The 23,779-nt window shown below is 33.7% G+C and overlaps 1 protein-coding gene across 1 annotated transcript in view; it reads left to right on the plus strand.

Moving 5' to 3' along the window:
• Nucleotides 1-23,779, plus strand: part of CSMD1 (CUB and Sushi multiple domains 1) — a 1,076,561-nt gene that overhangs the window by 945,905 nt on the left and 106,877 nt on the right. Inside the window, exons 38-42 of the mRNA XM_083857383.1 lie at nt 1,458-1,576; nt 6,699-6,768; nt 8,056-8,172; nt 12,014-12,223; nt 22,123-22,311. Coding sequence (XP_083713509.1) covers nt 1,458-1,576; nt 6,699-6,768; nt 8,056-8,172; nt 12,014-12,223; nt 22,123-22,311 — 705 coding nt within the window. The remainder of the gene's footprint in view (nt 1-1,457; nt 1,577-6,698; nt 6,769-8,055; nt 8,173-12,013; nt 12,224-22,122; nt 22,312-23,779) is intronic.

A 23,779-nucleotide genomic window follows, 5' to 3' on the forward strand; every position in this document is an offset into this window, starting at 1 on the left:
GGAGAAAGACAATGGGATGACCGAAACTCCAGGCAGAGGATTAGGTTGTCTTGGAAACTCTTATCAACTTCTGATAAGAACATTCCAGGACAGGAGCTTTACCTGGCTAGGGTTAAAGTCCAAATCACATCAAACTTCTAACTAAAAACCTAAAAACAATTCCAGCACCCCCATACACCTATATTTCATAGGAAGACATTGAGAGTAGTAGTCAGTTTGGGGTTTTTTTTTTCACACAACTGAATTGAAGGATGCACAGGATCACATTCAGTGAAGTGTCATGTTTCTCTGCTCTTTTTGTGCTAATTAATTAAGAATTTTGTGCTAATTAATTCTCATAATCTCTTCTCACGCATTGTGAAAATAATTTCCATTCTGTTTTGGCTTCTACAGATCATATTTTCATAAAACGTAAAAACTACATAGTGATGTTTCAAGAGTCGTTTTCTCTAATAAATAAGTTAACAAATAAAATTGTATTTTAGACTGATTTTTACTTCACAAAAGGTTTTTAACATTATAAGGGGAATGAAATTCTGTTGTCAGACCATGATCTTACAAATTAATTCTTCTGGTCCTTGTATTTGCAATGAAAATCTTAAAAGCACAGAATTGCTTCATGTAATCTCCAGTTTCTCAACTCTCTTGTTCATTTGGAGTATTCTTACTTAATTAGAAAGGTTGATATTTAATTTTCAGTAGTGCTGACTGACTCCTTAGATAGGCACACAAGAAAAAAAAAGTGATATGCACTTGACAAAAACAGAAGTTTGTACTTTAGGTTCCAAATTCAGGTGAACAAATTAGAGAAATTACATATAATGGAGAATCTTTTTTAAACCAATCTTTTGTTTTCTCACTCCTGGCTTAAAAATAATTAAGAACAGACTATCCAGTGACACCTATGCAGAGATTTAGTTTTGGACTAAAAGTACTAAATTTCAATGTCTAAACTTTATAGTCCATGGAGTTGCCTAAAAATAAGGAACGACCAATAAGTTCTGCTCATTTATTGTTGAAAAGAGAGAATATGCATAAAGTGTATTCCTTCTTTCTCTCTCCACTTCCTTCACAAGGATAAGGAAGGATTAAAAAACCCTAATAAAGCAAAATGAGCAAACAAATAAAACCCAGGCCTTTTAGCAAACTAAAATCATAATACTGCTTTGGAGACTATAAAACAGTGTAGTGTGCCATAGCAATGTGATCTAGTAACTGGTACAGTCACAGTGCATGATCTTTGTGCTCCCGCTATACTGCTCACATTCTATAGAACAGTTCTGAAAACTTCTGTGTTTTAAACAAAATTTCCATTTATTGTTGAAAGGAATTTTGAATTAATGTTTTCTTAAACACCCATAATTTTGTGGAGAGAATTCATTAAGGCAGAGAATATCAGTGAAGACCTGCTTTTCACTTATCTATGTTTTTTCAATTTTTGTCTTTACTTTTTCCAGCTGTAGGCCTTGCTGCCTGTCCAGAGCCAACAATTCCTAGCAATGGGATCAAATCAGGAGATAGATATATGGTGAATGATGTTTTGTCATTTCAGTGTGAGCCAGGATATACATTACAGGTATTTCTTTCTTTTTTTCTTTGAATAATACACTGTGGAATAAACGCAATAAAATGCCGAGAAACCTGCTCAAAACATATTCTAATGAAGAGTCTGTGGTGTGTAAATAGAGATTACTTATGTAGAGCTTATGTGAGTGCTCTCAAATTATAAAGTTACAAATGTGTGGCATTTCTGGCCCTCAATAAATATGGGCTGGCAAATCTTGTCTTAGATCAAGCAGTAAAGGTCATCAAAATGGACATTGAAATAACATGGATAAAATGTTTTCTATGGAAAATTGTTATAGTACTGTCCTATACTATAGTCTACTATGTTTTTCCTTTTGGGGAATTGATTTATCTAGGTGAAATTTTAGTGTACAGATACGTTGTGGGATTTCATATTCTGCTCAGAGATTGTGAAATTTAATTTCTAAAGCAAATTTTATTAACGCTAAATCTATTCTTAAAAATCTTTAATGGAAAAGTATTAGAAATTACTTCACCGTTTGGGGATGTTCTCTGTTCATACACTGGTTTAGTTCACAAATGGTAGACATATGATTGAGCTGCTCTTTGTAAATGTTTCAGCACTCTGTAAATCTGAGACTAAAAGCTTTTTTTCTTTCCTCACTAGTTTCTCTAATCTGTTTATATAAAATCTGCCACTGCTAAATAGATTGAGAACACCTGAGTTCAGAATTTTTTGATTGGTAATAAGCCCCAGGTTTTACAGTGTAAAACCTGTATCAGAGAAAGCAAAGCATTACAACTTCTGCTCCTCACAAGGATAAAGTTCCTCATCTGAGGACTGCCAATTCAGTATTCCCACAGCGTATATAAGATTTTTTTTGGTCTCCATATTTCTTACCATTCTCCTAAAATTCTTGCAGGATTCAGACTAAGCATTTTATATCTAGGCTGGTTCTAGGCATGGGAACACATGCACGTGAAACATCTCTCTAGGTAACCAGGAATATGCTTACCTTTTCAGTCATGTATGGCAGGTGTAGATCAAGTATTTACAATAATTCATTCTCTTAACTTTTATTACATGACATGAAACAACCTGCATTGGGAGCATTCCATATCCATAGCAAAAAAAGTTTTTGTTATACTAGTATCCTGCTAAAAGGGAATATTTGACTTGAGCACAACAAAGCCGATTTTCTGTCCACCCTGAGCACCCATTGCTTATTTAAGAGTTTGTGGGTTACATAAAAGCCACCTGATTGTTCATATCTGAACTACTTAAATGTTTTTCTTTCAAAATTAATATTATTTTGAAAACACCTAAAGGTATAAAGCCATTAACTTTTGGAGTTTTAAACTTTATTTTCTCAATTTCATCTTTCTCTTACATTGTCCTTTGTAGTTAGCATGTCAGTAAGAAAAGGAGAGATTTGATAACATTTTTTTGACATGGTCCCTTCAGAAGGACTATCTGTCATTTAAAGTGGACACCAAAATAGATTCGGACTTTCCTTTAAAAACCACTATTGAGCCATTAACAGTTTTCTATTTCAAAGTAGCATTAAACTAAGTAAATGATGACAGGACATATTATGTGTCTATACCCACGTTGCTATAGCTGAGGCAAAGATACAGGAACTGAAATTTTATCTCCAGCACTATTTATTTGTTGGAATGGGGTGCTAGCATGCTTTTGGCCTAGCTGAAATGTAACAGCAGTGATTATCATAAGCCAGGCACTATTCCTCACAGCAGTTTGCATACTGGCACTTTTTGTGGAGATGAATTCAGAGGAAAAAATTTAAAGGGGTAGACGTACAAAAAACTTTGCATTTGCACTCAATCCCACACACTTCCACTAGGATAGATGTAGCTTTTATGTTCTTTTAGGGTTTTTTTTATATGCATTGAGCTAAATTTAGCATTATTCATCTGGAGACTCAGGACAGTCTATTTCAATGCAGAATCTCTCTGGTCTGGAATAAACTTGGTTACATAACAATAAATATAATTGTATTTTAAGTAATCTCTTTTTTGCCTTTTTTTTTTTTTTTTTTTTTTGGAGAAAGGTTCTTATTTTGAATATTTTTAGAAAAGTTTTTTGCAATTTTTTAATATATTTTTGTTCAGTTCCACTTTTTGGTGAAAGGATCAAGATCTGCTGGTAGTGCTGTTATGTAATTGCTGTTCATTTAATTGCCAAGAGGTGTTTGTTTAGTGCCTCATTGCTGTGATCCAGGTCACTGGTTCAGAGCTCTTATGACTGAAGTACATTTAGGCAAACATCTGATTTATGGCTAAGCTGATAGAAGTGATCTGATAGGAAAAAAATTGAAAACTAAGCCTATACTAATGGTTTCCTATGAGATGGAATAACATATAATACAATTTATGTAATATAAAAAGCAGCCATCTAATCTCAATTGGCTTTTTAGAATTTCATTGTGACACTAGGGATAAACAGCCATAATCCTCCAAGGACTGATTCATACTACTAAGATTTTGTGTTAGAACAGGAACTTTACTCTTAGAGTATCATGCTTCATCAGTGATATCAAAAGGTTAACACAGGTATCAAACTTTACACTGCTTATTTTTGGTGGGGTGCCCTCTACTTGTATTGCCCATCGTATTACACTCTTTTATCCCTACCTTTTTCAACTAGGAAATGTCTAAATTCTGCATATTGATAAAAAGGCATCATTATTCTGTTTTTAATTACAAGGATTAGAAATGGATACATACTCAAGACACAACATCATCAAATATTCTGTCTGACTAACTGCACCTTTTTAAATATACTTTCAGGGATTCTATTATTAAATACTTTCTTAGAATTCCATAGCATATTGCTACTTAACTGTATATATTCCAACTGTTATCCTCTTTTTCAACACATGTGAAAATCTAATACTCGCTGTGGAAGCTGACATATAAAAACTAGTTTAATGAGCTTGTTCAAAGGGTAAAACAAAGACCTTTGATATCCAAATTCAAAGAAAAGAATTCGAATATTTTGAAAATTGTGATGAGAATTGCTATGCTGTATGGACTGTGCTGTAAGAAAGTACATACATATATATATATATAGCATGTAACTCAGACAGGACAAGTGAAAATGGGTCCAAATTAAAAAGATATAATAATGAAAATATTGTTCTATAAGGCACAGTATGTTTGCTATTCAACAAATACAGACCAGCATAACTTTTCAGAATTTTTTTTTTCACTCTAGCTGTGAATTTATCCTCAGTCTTTAGAGAACATATTCACAGCTAGCAATAACAATCAGCTGTGGATTAGTTTATAATTGAGATTTAGCAGAAAAGTCATAGAGCTCAAACTACTACCTGGAGATGCATAAAAAAGGTAATTGCTAGCTGTAGGATTGAGTGTCTCCTGACAGGAGGGAACTTTAAAAGACTGAAATCAGAGTGTTCTCTTGTTAGAAAGAGGCTTGAAGCTAGAGGAATCATTTAATTTTATTTTTCTAAAGATCTTTTATAGGCTATTTTACGTTTTTCCTGACTGTGGTACTTAAATTACGGCTTCCCCCTTGACTCAGAACAGAGACATGCAATCACAGAAAATTAGAAGAAGAGAATAAAATAAAATGCAATCATGGAAGATTAGTAAGAGAGAGTAAAACATGGAATATTGCATTAATTAAATTATTCAAAACCTCATCCATTGCAAGTAACTGAGATGACACTGTAACTGCATGCACATTTTGTCCTTTATAAAGGTTGCTTTCAAGAAAAAGATTTTTATCGAGTTATCGATTTGGAGCATTTTTTGACAAAAAAGGCTGATTAATTTTTCATTATTTTAATAAAAACATCCTTTTTTTTTTCCTTCCAAGTAATTTTCTGGATGTATTTCAGTTTGGCTTTTCGAAGATGATTGTCTAAATATACTTAACTAAATGATTAATTAAAGTAGTTTTATTTCATGCAATTCTATATGAACCTTATTCAAGGTAGCGTGTAAACATTCCAAATGATGTGTAATAAATGTCATTAAATGGATTTTCTTTTACTGCAGTTTACCTATTTATTCTTTTTCTTATTTTTATGAGATTATGATTGCTATGGACAAATAGTATTTAAATAAATCTTCATATTATATTGATAAGATGTGCTGCCTTACTAAATTTTAGACTCATAATACCCTTGAAAAAAATAAACCAGGGATGTTAAGTAACCTGAATGAGTTTGTATGTTAAAATGATTAAAACAGAAACTAAACCTTGTTCTAAGTTTTATGTCTCAATCTTTAAATCAGTTGCTCTCATTCCTGCCAGTATATTCAGCTTTCACATTTCAGCAGCAGAATGCATAACCTGAGTATCTCAAAGGAAAAAATTGAAAAAGCCCCTTTTTGTCCTACTGTAAAGTTTTCAGTTTGAACTGCTCCTAGGGAAAACAAAAATTGGAGCATTTTGGTCCTAGGCAGTCACCCTGAGGTACGTATGATTAGACTGTTCAAGTTGCAGCCGTGTATTGATTTACTTCATGCCACCACATGACTCTGCTTGGTTCTTGTGATTTTTTTTAAGAATAGGCAAAGTAAATTAAACATGACAGCTAAATAAAGAGGCACTCGTATTTCTACAGCTGTCTGCCAAGATCCTGCATGTACGCAGTGGGTGGTGTTGTGAGGCCATGTGAGAGGTCAGGGATGTTAAGTATCCCCTTGCTGCTATTTGCTGATGACAGTCTTGGCATGGTCCATATTGAACATCTGTAGCAAGTAGATGTGGAACAAATTCTTCTCTGTGTCTGTACTGCTCGCGCAGAGCAATGGTTGATTCACTCTGGATTGCAGCATAAAAATCAACCACTAGGCTTGCACTGTAGATGGAATACACTGGAATTGAAACAGGCAGTGAACTAAACAAACCACATGAGCACACACAGTTAGCTGCTTCTGTCTTATAATCAAGTTGCCAGAGGAAAGCTGTTTTAGAACATTTATTCAATAGAAAAATAAGAACACAAAACCGGAACTATTTGAAAATAGAATTTAATTCAAGTAATTATTATGTAGTTGGCTGATATAAGAACATACACTGGTTAGATTATCCAGGAGGCCCTCTGTAACTCTCTCTTTCAGAAAAGACTCTCAAATGAGTATCTGTAATCTGATGTTTTGCCCTTTTCAAACAGGGCCGTTCTCATATTTCTTGTATGCCAGGAACAGTTCGACGCTGGAACTATCCATCTCCTCTCTGCATTGGTATGGAAACGTATTTTCAGTTTTCTAACCATCAGTCACAAGAAACTCCTGACCTTGCCATGCCCATTGTTCCTCAGTTCTGCTTCGTTCAAAACTTCTTTGAGTTTCCATTTGTATCTATGAAATATTGGGAGGCTGGCGGGGCGGGGAGGGGGGGAAGAAGATATTTTTTATCTGTATATGATTAAATGCCATTTATAAAAATACTATGAGAATGGGCAAAGGAGGAAACCCATATATTAATTATTGTTTAGCTTGTCCTGAATACTCTGCTTTGAATCAGGCTAAATCTTCTTCATAAAGGAGAGGAAGTTAACAGATCTTTTTTGCAGCCAGGCAGGTTATGCAGGGCACCTTGGGAGATTTCCTAAAGAAGCAGGCAGTGGAAAGCTGCTCTGAAGCAAAGCCTTCAGGGGTGGTGGAATGAAAAGGAGTTTTAGGGATCCAGAAAAGGCTGGCTCTTTTCATCTGAGAAAGCTGTAAATCAAGCTGAGTTGAAAAGTACAGCTAAAAAGCATTTTCCTTTTAAGTGCATTTAGACCTTAGCCAAACAGATCTGAGTTCTCTGTGTATAGAAAATAATCTATTCTAATTTGATTTCTTGAGGTTGTTCTTGCTTCATATTACTGTCCTGGCACATGTGTAAACTCAGCCACTTTTTTGCAGGTTGCTTTACATATTTGCAGCTTAGCTTTTTGTCATCCTAAATGATACAAATGGGTTTTCAATTTCCAAATGTATGCGCTTGCTGAATAGAAGCATACCAATTAAAAACAATTAATTATTCTGTTAAGCAGCAAGTTGATCCTCTTTCTGAATTAAAGCAAAAACTGTGGGGGGGGTCTTCATTTGCTTGTTTGTTTTTAAATTCAGAAATTCAAGTGTATTTTTGGTTATATTGAGAAATAGATTTTTTGCTGTATCATGATTTGGGATCATAATTCAGTTTAATTCCAGATTTGTTCCTCTGTGAAACATATCTCAACATATCACCAGATATTTTTAACAGTAATTACCAAGCTGAGACAATGGGTTGCCCTGTCTATATGTGCAACTACACATTTGTAGTTATGTTACAGTGAAAATATCACTGTAAGTAAAGGTCTTACTCTAAATAGAATCCTTTTTTTTTTTTCCCTTTATGATGACTGTTTTTTACTATGATAAATTTCACTCCTTTTGGATCATGGGAACAAAATGAAAAATCCATTTTGAATTAAGCTTGGGTCAAATACGAAGAAAAAATATTAATAAAAGATACAGTGATTTTCTTTTTGTTTTTAATAGCTAAATGTGGTGGAACATTGACAAATATGGCTGGTGTGATCCTAAGCCCAGGTTTTCCTGGAAATTACCCTAGTAACTTAGATTGTACCTGGAAAATTTTATTACCTATTGGATATGGTAAGTAAACTTATATTGGAAGAGCAATTATTTGTAATACTGAGATTTAAATATATATATTTATATATATTAAAATAACATTATTATAAATATTTTAATTCTAATATTAAATAGATTATATCTATTAAATGTATTGTGAACCCTTACATAATTATTTGCTGCATTTGAAATGAAAATGGTTGGCAAATTTTAAATGTGTCTTTGCTAGAACAACTTGTTATTAACTCAACCTGTCTCAGAAATTGAGCAAATGAGATCTGTGCCATGAGGGTATATCAGATGAAATAAATAATTTGACTTTAAATTAAATAATGATCTTTTTGTTCTTCAAGTGATTTTTTAAAGAGTATTTTGTGTTCTATAAAAATAGACAAAACCTCACTTCTAGAACTATGAATTTGGTTTAAAGCATTCTCAAACTGTATTCCAAATCCCAGATTACAGTTGCCAATTTAGAATCTTTCTAGGCTTACATTAAAACTCTTTTCGTACAAAAAATATCTTCAAAAGCAAGTAATAACTACGTTGAAAAGGTAATCAAAGATAATAAGGAATCTGTAAGTTTGTGTCCAAACTATGTCTTCTATCATTATGAGAACCGAAAGTGGAATAAGGTTTTTTGCTGTGAAACTTCATGTCCCATACTGTAATTCCAATGTCAATGCTCAATAGGAGAACTAATTTTAAAAACACGTTTACTATTCTTATCTGGGAAAATTAATTTTCTACGTTCTCCATTTGCATTCATAAGAGGTTTTTTTGTAGTGAGATGTACTACTTTCATAGTATTTTACTAATTTAATCTGTAGAAATACTTTGCTGCTGTTTAGAATAGTGCCCTTTATTAGTGAACATCTTGTAAAACCGATCCATCATAATTATGGATACCCTTAGTAGCCTAAGATATCCTTAAAGATGTAGGAGAGCTACAGACAGAGTATCCTTTGTTTGTTTGGACATTGTCCAGCTACCTTTGCAGGAAATATAAATGATAAACAATGTCATCATTATTAGGTTATTACAATACTGGCTTTGAAAAATAATCCTTCATATATCTCAGAGTTGTTCCTTTTCTTTAAGCTTTTCCACGTAGAAAATGTTTCATGAATGGCACAAGAACATCTTGTATCCTATTGTTATTATTTCTCTCACTTCTCTGCAAATTTCTGATGGTGGTAATTCTATAAATAAAAAAAAGATAATAATTTTGTTTAGTAAGGGTTTTAACACATACAAGGTATTCATTGCACTGATCTATCATTGACTTCAAAAATACTACCAAGGATGTTTTTTGCCACCAAGTTCCTACAAGTGATATTTTTCCCCCAAGTATTTGTTAAATAATCCACATGTAGTATCTTTATATCAGGTTTATTTTGTAATTAATGTGATCTTTCACAAAGTACATCTTCTTGGGAGTACTTCTACTTGGTATTTTAATTAGAAGTATAAGCTTCTCTACTGAAAACCTGTTTGTTTACATACATTCTATTGTATCAAAATAACTCTGTGCTTAAAGAAAATCTAGCAATAAAATTGTGGCAACTAAATGTGTCCCAAAATACAGTGCTCTCTTCATTACATGAAAATATATGTCATGTAAAAAGAAGACTACTAAAATCTAAATGTTTTAAAATAGAATATATATATTTTTAAGTGAGTTGTTGTGATTTTAAAATCTAGGGTAGCTGTTAATTAATTAACATTTGTAAAACAATTACCTCAACTTGGATTTTTTCATTATTCAGAGTACCTTCAAGTGAGAATGGAAGTGCTGTTGAGATTCAAGGAGGAAGTAATATAATTATAGTTTGAATAGATAACGATTTATTTTCTGTAGCTATCATTTTTATTCCACGTAATTTTATGTAAGAAATTGTTTAGTGTAGAAAAATTCTTCTTTGACATATCAAATTGACATTTGCAAATTGTATAAACTTGGACTTAAGGCTTGAGGGGACACATACAGTGGTTCTTTAATTGAAATTAGCAACATTTGAAAATACTTTAGTTAGTGTATATATGTACTCTTTTTAAAATTACCTTTAAACCTACTTTTATACTTTTAAAACACAAAAACTTTCTATACTGAATATATACAACTAGACATAGAAATTCTGTCTCAGAAATTAAATTAGAATGATTCAGTTTTAAATGTACTCCACAGGTCACCAGAGAATATTTTATAACAGTAGATTATTTTTATTCAAATACCTAGACAATGTTTGAGCACTATATAAATATGACAAATTTGATTATCTGGTTGTCACTTTTGCAATTTAAGTATTATATTAAGTGGCTGCTCAATTATTTATTGTTTCTAAGGTGCTGACATCCAGCCTCTGTTGGGAATCACTAGCCACTGATACTAAGTCAAGATGTTTCCAGGCTGCTTGATGTCCTCAAATTCTGAGGGCATTGTAAAATTAGTGACTTCATTCAAGTCAGACTAGCCATATCAAACGTCATACAGAGATGGCTGATATTATGACTGTGGTATTTTTGGTGTGTACCTCTCTATTGGTAGCACTGGATTAAGTGTTCTTATTCAGCAGCTGAAATACTTGTTTTCATATCTCCCACATTGCATACATCAGAGAAGGGACTAAAACTAAATATCCGATATTTTTACAAGTGTTCTATAAAACCCAGTTTATTTGGTAGCTTATTTAATTTCTCTAGTAGAAAGAGAAATCTTTTTTATACCATTGATTCAATCTTAAACCACAGAGGTGAAGAAATCAGCTATAAACAAGACTCAGTGAATTACCCTGGTAATCTATTACCCTGGTAATTTATCTATAATGTTCTCTCTTGGAATGAAGAATATGTCTTTACTGCTAAGTAAGAATGTCAAGCAGAGTTAAGGCATTGACTATTTCACACTGCTTTGTTGGCTCATTCAGTAAATCTGTTTTGTTCTATTACAGCTGGTTCTTCATAGTCTGCCAGAGCAAAGTTAAGCCCAAAAAGTGCAGTTGCAAGTGACTTGGTACTAGGCTTCCAAACCAGGGATTCACTCCTCATTTCTATTTTGGTATAGTTTAAGACTGGATTTCAGGTCCTTAGTCCAGAGGAAGTAGTGCTGGAATCCAAAACTGCTCTTTCCATGAGATTATGCTTATATTTCCAAATGTTCAGCATGTTTTGAATGGTGAAAAGCCTTGTTCAAGCACCTGATTCCTGGAGACAGTTTGTGGCAAATTCTCTGAAGCCCTGTCACCAGTCTGGAGTTCGGTGCATCTTATATGGCTGCATATGGGGTAAAATGGCTCCAAAGACACACCAGCCCGAGCTAGAGGAAAAAGGAGATAAATATAAGTGACCTGGGGCAGGAAGACTGACGTAGAGTAGATAGCTGGAACTAGGGAGGTAAACTTCTGCCTCAGAAAGGTCAGTCTGTTAGTAACCTTTCTGGGCTGATCCTGAGCGCCTGTGAGAAGTCTTGGCCCAGTGCAGGGATGCACTTGGGATGGCAGAGTCCTGGACATGCCATGGCACAGCAGAATTTGTGATTTACCCCTCTGTTGAGTCTTTCTGCTAATTGGTTTATGAATATGAAAAATCCCTAGTATTCACTTTAAGACTTCATGGTATACTTTCATTTGTCACTTCATGTGTAACTATGATATTTATTGGTAACCAAAAAAATTAGAAACTCCAACTCTTGTAATACTTAGCAGCTATTTCTTTAACTTAAACGTCCCACTTTGAATAGTGACTAAAATATAAATATAGTGCCTGTAACAACTATAATAATTTACATATAATATTTTATTTATATGTTTTACTATTAAGCAACATGAGTTATAAATTTTTTCTTCCTTTCTCAATGCTACAGGTGCACACATTCAGTTTCTAAATTTCTCCACTGAAGCAAATCATGATTTCCTTGAAATTCAGAATGGACCTCACCACACCAGTTCTATGATTGGCCAATTTAGTGGAATGGAACTCCCATCCCCCTTGCTAAGTACTACTCATGAAACACTTGTCCATTTTTATAGTGATCACTCAGAAAACAGGCAAGGATTTAAGTTGACATACCAAGGTAAGTATGAACTAGCACAATGATCTTTATGGTTAGAAAGGAAAAATAAAATTTTAATTGTTTTTATTACTATTTTAGGAGATATATTTGGTATATATTATATAGAATTTTAAAACATGTAAGTTGTTTAATAAATAGGTCAGAATCTTTGTTCTATTGATGTAAAAGACTGAGAAGAAAGTGTTGTTATTTGCTAAAGTCACATAGCTGATAATTCTCTCCATTCCATTCAGTGGTACTGTTATCAATTCATACTAATAATATTCACTGTCTTGTTTTTCCAGGCCCTGTATAGTATTTATTTGCATAAACACACATATATACATTTATATTTAGATCATACCTATGAAGTCCTTGGATAGAGAGGAAGATTGTGAACAGCTAAAGTAGGCTGATGCTCATAAAGCATGCCCACAAAGAAATCATGACTCTCTGTCATCTGTAGAATTTTGTTCTGTCACATAGTCTTACAAGTATGAAATATTCTCATACCACACCTACCTAGTGTTAGTTTCCTTCTGAGCAGTCAAAAATAACTGTGATTGTCTAGTTATAGAAATGACAAATAAGTCAAATACAAAGCCATGTGATATATTTTCTATATAACCTCCAGTACTCTTTGTTCTGGTTCTGTTTAGTGTGTTTTTCTGTGCCATAACAAGGTCTTCCTGACTAACAGCATTTTCTGCCCTGAAACTAGTAGTTAAATCTTACATTGTTTGTAGACTGTATAACATGTTCTTCTAGAGGCACTGTTGTAGCTTACTCAACTAGTGCATGGTTTTATTACTGTTTTCTTCTATTCTCCCCTTTCTTCCTTTGCCCAGTAGGACTGTTTGATCCACTCCAAAATAAATGGGAACGTGATGAAGAGGGCAGAGTACAAAAGGAATTGCTATTATTTTATCTACTCTAACCATCTCTTGTAAAAATCAGTTGCTTTTTAGATATGTTGCATGCTTTCTACTTCTCCTACTTGCAACTTGTCAGCTGTCAGCACATGTATGATCACAACTGCCTCAATGACAGTGTAAAATTTTATCCCATTATGTAAACATAGGAAAAGCAATTCACTTAAAACCAGAGAAAGGTATTATGAAATAATACATTTTTGTGTTACATGGACCTTATAATAATTTTTAAGTGCTGAAGATTGTGTTAGTAGTGTTCACAAAATAAAAGGTAAAAAAAGTATTATTGATTTAAAGTAGAAACTTTTAGTAGTATTTTCCAAATACTTATAAAAAAATTCCAGCAAAACATTAAATTCTCATCAATTTATGACTTTTCATAGCTAAGTTATTAGTCTAATAGTTATAATAGTAGAATAAAAAATCAGAACCAAGAAGTAGATACAGTTAAATTAACTGATATTTGTGTGATATTCTACTTTCAAATAAAAAAATATAACTGGTGTTTATCTCATTTCATAAAAAAACTGTAGTTACAGGTATATTTGCACTACCAAATGCATGTATATTCATCCAGTTTTATGCTTCCTATGAGTGAGAAGCAAAGAAATTTCTTCTGTAAAGACAACTCATGCAGTTAGTTTTATGTATTTCTCCTAACCTATAGAGACAGTATTTTAGTGTGCATATATGTGTGTTGTGTATGTGTTGTGTGTGTGCGTGTGCATATGCATGTATGTGTGTATGTTAAAAAATTTATGGGTATAAAACATTAAAAAAAAACCTGACAAAATAATGCACTTCACTAAAAAATTCATCTGCTGGAAAAAAATTATTATTCTAAAAGGTATTTATGATTTTTTGGTTGTTTGGTTTGTTTTTTTTTTTTCCTAACGTGGAAAGTTGGTAACACAGTTGTATTCAATTTTTAAGTTATTAGGATCTACCAGATAAGCTCACTCTTTTGAATTTATAATTCACTTATGTTCTGTTTTCTACCCACTTCCTTTTCTTCATTGTACAAACAAATATGGGACTTTTCTTCTTTAAAAATTAATTGTCTTGCATGTGTGTAGTTTTCTTCATAATACAGAAACTCTCTCTGTTGCCTCTGAGATCACAGATTGCACTAGTCATTTCTACTGAGGAGATCTAGAAATTCTATAATCATCATGTATTATAACTTCATATTATTGAGCCAAAATAACTTGCTCAGCATAATTTACAACATACAGGAAATTGTACACTCAATTAGATAGCCGTAATTTATGAACTTCAGAAAGTATTGTTTCAGTGTATTCCCTATTCTTCTCCTGCCCTCTGAAAGAAAATGCCAGTGGTTTACAACTGAGCAATTTTCTTCTCTGCTTTATTCTTTATCATACAAACATGCTGGTTTTGATAGCTGACTTTTCTTTTCCTGTTCCACATCTGTTGCCCTTGATAATTAGTTATCTTTTCTGGTGGATTATCATTGGATTTTCCTACTCTTTTTAATAATATATTTGTCAATTACCCTCTCTTCCTCTTAGACGATCTGCAATTGCTGCAACTTGACTTAAAAAATAATACTTACTCCAAAGTTACTTTTTCCTTCTCTTTTCTTCCCTGTTAGAAGTGTTGTTTTCCTTTCAGTAAATCAAATGCCATACAATTATTAGCCTGATTTGCCTGCATGATGGAATTAAACATTGTTTTGTTATCTGGCTTTCAGCCAGATATAACCTTTGTTATGCAGTTTTGAAACCATTGGCCAATTTCAGTCAAACTTCACAGTTCTGAAAAAAAGCCCTTTTTTGTTGAGAAGAAAAATGTAGCATTACTCCATAGATATCAATTCAGTTGGGCTTGCTGTCTACCCAGTGAGAATAATCTTTGTCACAACTGAGTTTAATATGCAATGCCTTCCCCAACTGCTATTCATGGGATATTACTGTGGGAGGGAAATAAAATATGAGAGGTTGGTATGGGTGTCGCATTCAAAATCTACTTATGAGAAAAAGGAATACTGTTATATATGGAAAGCTAAGAATTTGTTTTTAGTCCAATTGACGCTCACACAGTTTTGTTGTCCACTTTTGTAATTTCTAGAATTGAATTTAGAAAGCAAAGCAAATAGAGCTGAGCTTCTGAAATCTTTACACATTTTACCAGATGATTTTTTTCAGACTGCTTCTAAATGATCTTATTGTAGGATGTCCTAATATGCTATAATTGGTGAACAAAAAGTTTTATAAATAAAAAAAGCATTACTTTCCTAATAGTGAAATTAATTTAATGTACTCTTAAACAAAAAAAGAAGAGTAGGCAAAAAGAATCCAGATTTACAGTCACATTTGTCAAATCCATTCTAGTTGTCTTAGGGAATGTGTTGCATATTAGGAGTGCCCACAAACTTGTATACCTTAATTCTAATCTGACCTGTTGTATTTAAATTACATTAAAAGGGATTTAAGATTTAATTCAGGGGGTTTGCTATATGGTACTAAACTCAGTTCAAGTTGTTTTGATTTGTTTTGTTTTTATTTTGTTTTGTTTTGTTTTTGTTTGTTTGTTTGTTTTCCCCAGGTAAATAACTTTTTTCTAGATACTAGTCTAACAATAAAGAGAGATGGGTGATGGCTATGCTTATTCAATCAAGCTTTCATGCTATTAAAAACATGAAGTTTTCTAGAGATATTAGCATTTTATGAAGGATAAGGTTTTTTAATAATCCCTCTAATCCCTCTTCTCAAAGGAAAGCAAAGAATATGAATATTGTAGAGTGAATTATGAAACTAACAATGCTATTTCTCAATTTTTCTACTGATTTTCTGAAGGCACAAAAATGTTTATGAGACTGAATCTTGATATAGTTTAGGATTGTATACTCTGAACACATTATTTTTGGGATGAGGAAATGTGAATACACACTGAGAATTTTAAAATATTTTCTACTCATACTTGTCAGGATCTAGTGCCAGTCCTTAAGCCTGCGAATTCTCACAGCACAGGATTTGAAAATATAACCTAAATCACTTAGATACTATGTATTTCTGAATGCATTAAAAAGCTTTGTCTCCTTAGCAGAACCCTGGGGAAATTTCAGCTCTCAGTACCATTGCTGATCAGATCCTTATTGTTTTATGCTCTGATATTTTGATGTTCTCTTTTCCCTTCAGCTTTGGAATAGCAATGCATAGGGAATGGTGGGTATTCTATTACGTTAAAGATAGATTAGTAAATTTCTGTGTGTTGTGGAACCTTTTGTTTAACTTGTAGCAAGAAGGAAATTCATAGTGATTGCATGTTGAACTACTGGAAGAAATTAGAAATTTTTTTTCAACATAATAAAAAGACTTTAAAAGTGCCTGATTTTTTAAAGAGTTACATTTAAGTTTAATTACATTTTCTCTACTGTTGAAATAACTGTTGTACTGTGTAGTTAAAAAAGAGATGCATTGAGAATCATGAAATGAATAAGGGATTGTTCAAAAGATACTGTATTTGTAAAATGGTTTTAAATTATGTCCTAAGGCAGGAACGCCAAAGGAAATAAAAGAGAATCTTTTGAGGGCCTTGTAGTGTAGGAGCATCTTTCCCAACATTGTAGCAAATTCTTTTTTAAATTATTAAGTGATGTTTCGTGATTCTAGTCCTGAGTCGTGACATCAGTAAAAATTATGTTCTTTGGTGCCTACAACAATGAACTGAAGTTCTAGAGTGCCAGTCCTATCCTGGGCTGCAGCAATCTGCATCCTGGCCTTCCATAAAAAGAGGCATGACCAGCAGATCAAAGGGGTTGATTCTCCCTCTGCTTCGCTCTCTGGAGGCTCCACCTGGAGTGCTGCATTCTACTCTGGTGCTTCAAGCATGAGAGAGGCACGACCCTGTTCAAGTGAGTCCAGAGGAAGACTACAAAGTAAACAGCAGGCTGGAGCACCTCTTCTGTGAAGAAAGTCTGAGGGTGTTGAGAGTTGGGGTTCAGCCTAAATGAGATGGTTTCAGGAAGTCCTTATTGTGGCCTTTCAGTATTTAAGAGGTTCTTTTTAAAAAGAAGAGACTTTTAACCAAGGTCTTAAGTGAGAAGGGTCAGCAGTTTTAAATCAAAAGATGGTAGATTTAGATTGGACTTAAGGAACATAAGATGAGGGTGGTGAGATGCTGAAACAAGAAAAGTTGTGAATGCCCAATCCCTGAAAGTCTTCAAAGTCAGGTTAGATGGCACTTTTAGCAATCCGATCTACTTAAATATGTGCATGCCCATGGCAGAGAAGTTGGAACTAGATCAGCTTTAAAGGGCCTTTCCAACAAAACTCATGGTGGGCCAGTCTAGTCTGAGAAGTGGATTTTTTAACTGAGTCAGTAGTTATACACACGATAATACTGGAGGAATGTACAAGAAGCCTTAATGAAAGTTTTAAGTGAGATAATTGTGAGCTCTCCTAGCATTTGTGTGATTGCATGCTCAATTATCTCCTAATAACATTTTTTTCTCTAAAATTTCCGTGTTTAAATGTTACAGAAGTATGTGGTACTTGAAAAGCCAGTAAGTCACCCTAGTGTTTATGTAAGATGGAAAATACATTTGAACCATAACAACAAGGTAGCAGAGAATGAATTACATTTCTTTTGTGATTTACAATCTTTTCTTATCAGCAGAAAATGTATCTGCACAAATAAATGCCAAATGGCTATATGAGATAATTTTAAAATTCAAATATTTGGCTGCTGCCAGTATTGGAATGAAATCTTTTTCTCAGACTTCCTTTACATTTTATTTCAGGTTCTCACTAGCATTTTTGTCTGCAGTGAAATGAAATCTCAGTTTGTAAAGCTCAGTAGCAAACAAGTCTTTGGGCATGACACTCATAAAAAGATCTTTCTATTGCAAGGTGTGGCATCAGGATTTGTTGTCAGTATTTGTTAGTCATGACTACTGCTCTGTTAAATCAGGTATTATTGCATATATCAAAAGAACAAAAAAGAATCTAATTAATATTTATACTAAAACCATGAAACATAGTTCCTGAGTGGCCTGTAAATCATAATATCATAGTCACATGGATCACCTGATCAATAATTTATGAGTCATCTATAGGATTTATAACAGAAAATACAAGCAGAGTATGTTAAAATTTTGTACCTCATTTTCTAAAATAACAAATAGCAAAACAAACAGTTTTACTTTGCTCATATGCAAGTGCTTTCCCCCCTAACTGACTGACCCTCAAATTTATGGTGACCTGCTTTAGGCACAGGTTCTCCTCTCCCTAAAACAAATACCAGAACAAAGCCCCAGAATTTCTGTATGTGTTTTGTTTGCCTTATATTCAACAGGCAAAAAGCATATGCGTTTCTCAATAAAGAGTAACTAGAATTTTAAAAGCTAGGCTTTATTTTGTTCATTTACAATCCTAATGACAGTAAGGGATGCTGTCTACAAATCTCTGAGGCTTGATGGGATTCATCCAAGAGTTCTCAAAGAGCTGGCTGATTTAATTGCAAAACCTCTCTCAGTTTTTGAGCAGTCTTGGGAGTCTGGAGAGGTCCCGGCTGACTCAAAGCTGGTGAACATTGTTCCAGTTTTCAAGAACAGCAAGGAGGAGGATTCCAGAAACTAAAGGCCTGTCATTCTCACTTCAGTGCCTGGTAAACTTATGGAGAAACTTATTCTGGAAGGTATTGAAAAACACCAGAAAGACAACGCAGTCACTGGGCACAGCCAGCACAGCTTCATGTTATCGGGTTATCAAACATGATTTCCTTTTAAGACAAGACAACCCATTTAGTGAACCAAGAGAGGTCAGTTCATGTGATCTTGGATTTCAGCAAAGCTCTTGATGCCATTTCTTAGAAGATCCTTCTGGACAAAATGTCCAGCATTCAGCTGAATAAACACATAATGTAAGCAACTTACTCATGGGTCAGCCACAAAGGGTGACAATGACTGGGTGACCTGTCACTAGTGGGGTCCCACAGGGCTCCATCTTAGGCCCTGTGCTCTCCCACATCTTTGTAGGTGACCTGGAGGCAGGACTGGAAGGGATAATAAGAAAACTGGCAGATGAAAGAAAACTGGGAGGAGCTGTTGACCCCCTTGAAGGCGCAGAGGCCCCGCAGAAAGACCTCAGCAAATTAAAAATTGGGCAATCACCAACCATAAGAAGCTCAACAAGGGAAAGTGCTGGATTTTGCACCTGCAGTGTGCCAACTCTGGCTGTACAGAGAGACTGGGGAATGAGATTCTGGAAAGAAGTACCACAGAAAGGGACCTGGAGGTCCTGGTCAATGACAAGTTGAACACAAGTCAGCAGTGCCCTGGCAGCCAGGAGGACCACCCTGTCCTGGGGGCATCAGGCCCAGCACAGCCAGCTGGGCGAGGGAGGGGATTGTCCTGCTCTGCTCTGTGCTGGGGCAACCCCACCTCCAGTGCTGGAGCAGTTTTGGGCACTGCAATATAAGAAAGGTATTGAACTATTAGCGAGAGAGTCCAAAGGGGGGCAACAAAGATGCTGAAGGACCGTGAGGGGAAGTTGTATGAGGAGCAGCTGAAGTCACTTGGTCTATTCAGCCTGGAGGAGACTGAAGAGATTCTACAACTTCCTCACTACCTGCTGACTGATACCAGAACCCCCTACCTGAACCCAGATCAGCCACCCTTCTGGAAAACTACTCCAAGTTTATATATCAGGAATGATGTTCTGTGGTATGAAACATCCCTTTGGTCAATTTAGGTGACCTATTCCAGCTATGCTCTCTCCCATTTTGTTTATCTTTTGTTTTCTGTACCACTTTATTGGCAGAGCATGGGACAAATTTTAAAAAATGAGAAGAAGTTAGCTCTTCCCTAGCAGAAACCAGGACAATACCTAACTCTTATTCCATATAATTTTTGCCAGACAAGTTTCAATACTCCCTTATATCCCATCATCTTCCCTATTTATCACTTTTGATACATATATACACAATCCTCACTTCCTTCTTCTATGGAACACCTCTGTCAAATCTGTCAGGATTTCCTCTCTTATTTGAGTGGTTTCTGTGTTATCTTTTTATGTAGATCAGTGAGAGAGGTTTTGTTGTTGGTTTTTTTTTTTTTTTTTTCCTGAAACTAATTTTTAATACTAGCTCTAAAGATTATGAGACTGTGTTAAGTACTTTCAAAACTAATATGTAATATAAAATTACTATATTTTAACGAGTTAACCAATAAAGAAGGATAGTATTCATCTCCTCAAAAAGTTCTACAATAAAACTTTAAAAGTTCAGTACTTACTCTCATTGTTCCAAAACACCGTTGTGACTGTTGCATGCATTTTAAACATGCATTGCTGCTTTAAACAAAAATAAAATCTGTGAGATCCTCTGACCTTCTGGAATATTTTTCTATTCTATTTTTAATATAATTTGCTAAATAGATTTTTATATGGTTTAATATTTCAGTCTTAATACAGGACTCTTCAGAGTCCTGTACTCTTAAATAATCTTTCTAATACTCTATTTTGTATAAAGATGTTGAAAATAACAATATTATCTGTATTAGTACTACACAAATGATAGCTGGAGTATTAATAATAACATTAAAAGTTAATTAGCTGTTACTAGATTTAGCACAAAATTTAATGAATCACAATTTAGGGAAAATAAACTTTTTTGTATTTCCTTTCAGTAGCAATTAATTTTTATTTTTAGGTTTTGAATTTCTTTTCTTAATTTTTTGTTATTTGAGAGAAGGAGGATCTGATTTTTTAGAAGATTTCAGAATATTTCTAGTACCTCTACATCTTTTCCAATTTTCTAATGTTACAAACACGGAATTCTGGAGTCACTGAATGAAATTAGGGAAAAGAAGGCTGTCTCATGTAAATCTTTTTATTGCACAGCACAACTGTAATTAGAAATTACTAAAAATCCTATTGGCAGTAGTTGTACTTCAGTGAAACTGTTAAGTACAAACTTCACTTTAAGTAAGCACATAAGCATATCTAAAATATATGTTTAGCTTAATCTTGCTGAAATGTCTTATTTAAATAATCTATTTCAGAATAATAAATATACATTTCTAGGATGAGCATGTTCATATTGGGAAGGTTAACTTAGAAAAAAGTAACAAAATACTTTGTTCAAGAAGTATTCATATTCATATTCATATTCATATTCATATTCATATTCTCTTGCTGTATTTTTAGAACATGGATTTAACAAAATGTGTGGATACAGAGCACACTGGTATTATTATTCTTGTATGAACTTTCTTAGAGAAGTATTCCTTCACTGGAAATTGAGTGTTCAAAAATACCAGGGCCCTCATCTTTTTAACACTTATTTCTTAAATGGCAATTACTATCCAATCTATGTGAAGATATTTGCAAATAATTCTGCATAACATTATTATAAAACAGTTTTTTTATTGCTTCATATAGAACTGCTTACATTATCTTTATATCTCAGTAAATGTTAATAACGAAAGCTCCTTCTGAATTTTCATCAAACTAATTTTTCTGAATTAAATGTGTTTGATTGAATAATAATTTGATGTCCTCAAAAGCACAGAAGCCATCATGAAATATGATGACTCATTAAGGAATTTTTTTGCATAATGATATAGCTAAAAGGACCTTTCCCTTCATAAGTATTTGTAAATTTTTAGATCTTTATGGTGCTCTGTTGTGTTAAAGTCATTTATTAGTTCTTTAAATTTCTTTAGGTCAGGTGATTTTTTGGACATAGTTTAATATATATTAAAAATACAATGGATTGTTAAAATCTTGTATTTCATAAAGTTTTAAGGAATGAATGGCTTTGTTGTAGGTTATTACATTTTTTTTTATGGTCCAAAGGGATGATTTATTTCTTGTTATGGGTTGGTTAATCTCTGAATTACTGGAACTCAGTATCCCAGTGTTTACCTATTACTGAATGCATTACAGTTTTTATATTAATGTATTAACACTTCCTGTGTTAAGAGATGATTAAGCAATAAAAAGTACTTCTGTTTTCTTCCAGCTTACGAGTTACAGAACTGCCCTGATCCTCCTCCTTTTTTGAATGGGTATATAGTCAACTCAGATTACAGTGTGGGACAGTCAGTATCATTTGAATGCTATCCTGGATATGTTTTGAGAGGGCAGCCTGTTCTCACTTGTCAGCATGGAATCAACAGAAATTGGAACTATAATTTCCCCAGATGTGAAGGTAACTTTCTGGTACCTTTGCTTCAGAGCTCACAGTACTTTCTGATTTTTGTTTACTCGTTTATGTGCCTGTACATAATGCAGCTTTTGATGAAAAACAGTGCCTTTATCCTAATCTGTAGTGTAAGCAGATAAAGGCAGAATATGATGTGGTTTTATAAATTATAAATGTTTTATGAATCATATTCCCTGGCAGTGATTTATTGTTCCTATTAATATCTGTCAGTTGTATTGATTATGAGAACTCATGATACTGCCAGAAATTATCTTAAACTCTGTGTAAAGGGCTTTTTCAAGAAGATACTTTTATTCAAAAGCAGTTAGGCTATGGAGACACTTTTATTAATGTTTTGGAAGAAAATACAAAGTTATTTGTGCTAGAAGTTTACTATAAAGAGATATGTAATATTTTTCTTCATATTAAACTTATGGTAAAGTTTTAAAATATCAATTCAAAATTGATATAAAAGTGTGAAGTGTTAACAGTTGGTGTTTTTAAAATTTGTTAGAAACCTAGCCAAAGTTCAACACTTCATATTTATATTTTAGTGATACAGATGCAGCACCAAAGGGAATGAAGCCTTCTATATTTTCTTATTCCTTTTTACTCCCTAGAGAAGTACATTTCCTAAAATACATGAAGGTGTGTAATAGGATAAATAGATTTTTATGGTATATATCAGCATTTTCTGTTTTCTTAGATGAAATAAGAGTAAATAATATGTGTTCAGTTTAAAATGACAGTAAAGAAGCGAATTAATACTTATAATGGTGTAAAGACAGTCATTCTTACTCTTCCCTGTCCCTTCATCCATAGTTTTAATTCAGTGGTTTTATCTTCATTTTCTAACTCAAAGAAGGCATTCCTTTGCTACTGACATTTCTATAATTCACAATGTACATTTGGCCTGGTTCCTGCGCATGTGAATCCTACCTTCCCAGCCTACCCACAGTCACCTACATCTCTTTCACACAGCTGAAGCCTGAATGCATGCAACTCTATTGTGTGTGCTGTTGTGTACATTTATGGACACCATCTCTGACTCAACAGCAGTCTGCTTTCTGTTTGACTGAGCATTGAGAGTTTTCTCTCGCTTAGCACACTACTTGCTTTGTGGAAAATTCATCTGTGTACATTAAAGCTCCACCTAGCACTGCTGAAATTATTATTAAGACATATTTTTCTACAGGGAAAACAGATTGTTACTCTGATTGTTGTAATTTGACATTGGATCTGAGAGAGAAATCAGTGAAAGAATTAGTTTTTCTAGCTATGACCAGTTTTCTTAGAAGTTTTAATTGAAAGCTTTCTACAGAAAATTGCACATACTTTTGAAAGCTGAGAATCTGTATATGTGAGAAAATTAGATTAATTTCTACTCAAGTAATCATTGTAAAATTATGTCATATAGTCATGCTCTAAGACTACTCCTATGAAATCAAGTTGTCCTACTGATTTAGTGATGGTG

This window comes from Zosterops lateralis (assembly GCF_965231275.1).
Source record: "Zosterops lateralis genome assembly, chromosome: 3".
Classification (NCBI taxonomy): Eukaryota; Metazoa; Chordata; class Aves; order Passeriformes; family Zosteropidae; genus Zosterops; species Zosterops lateralis.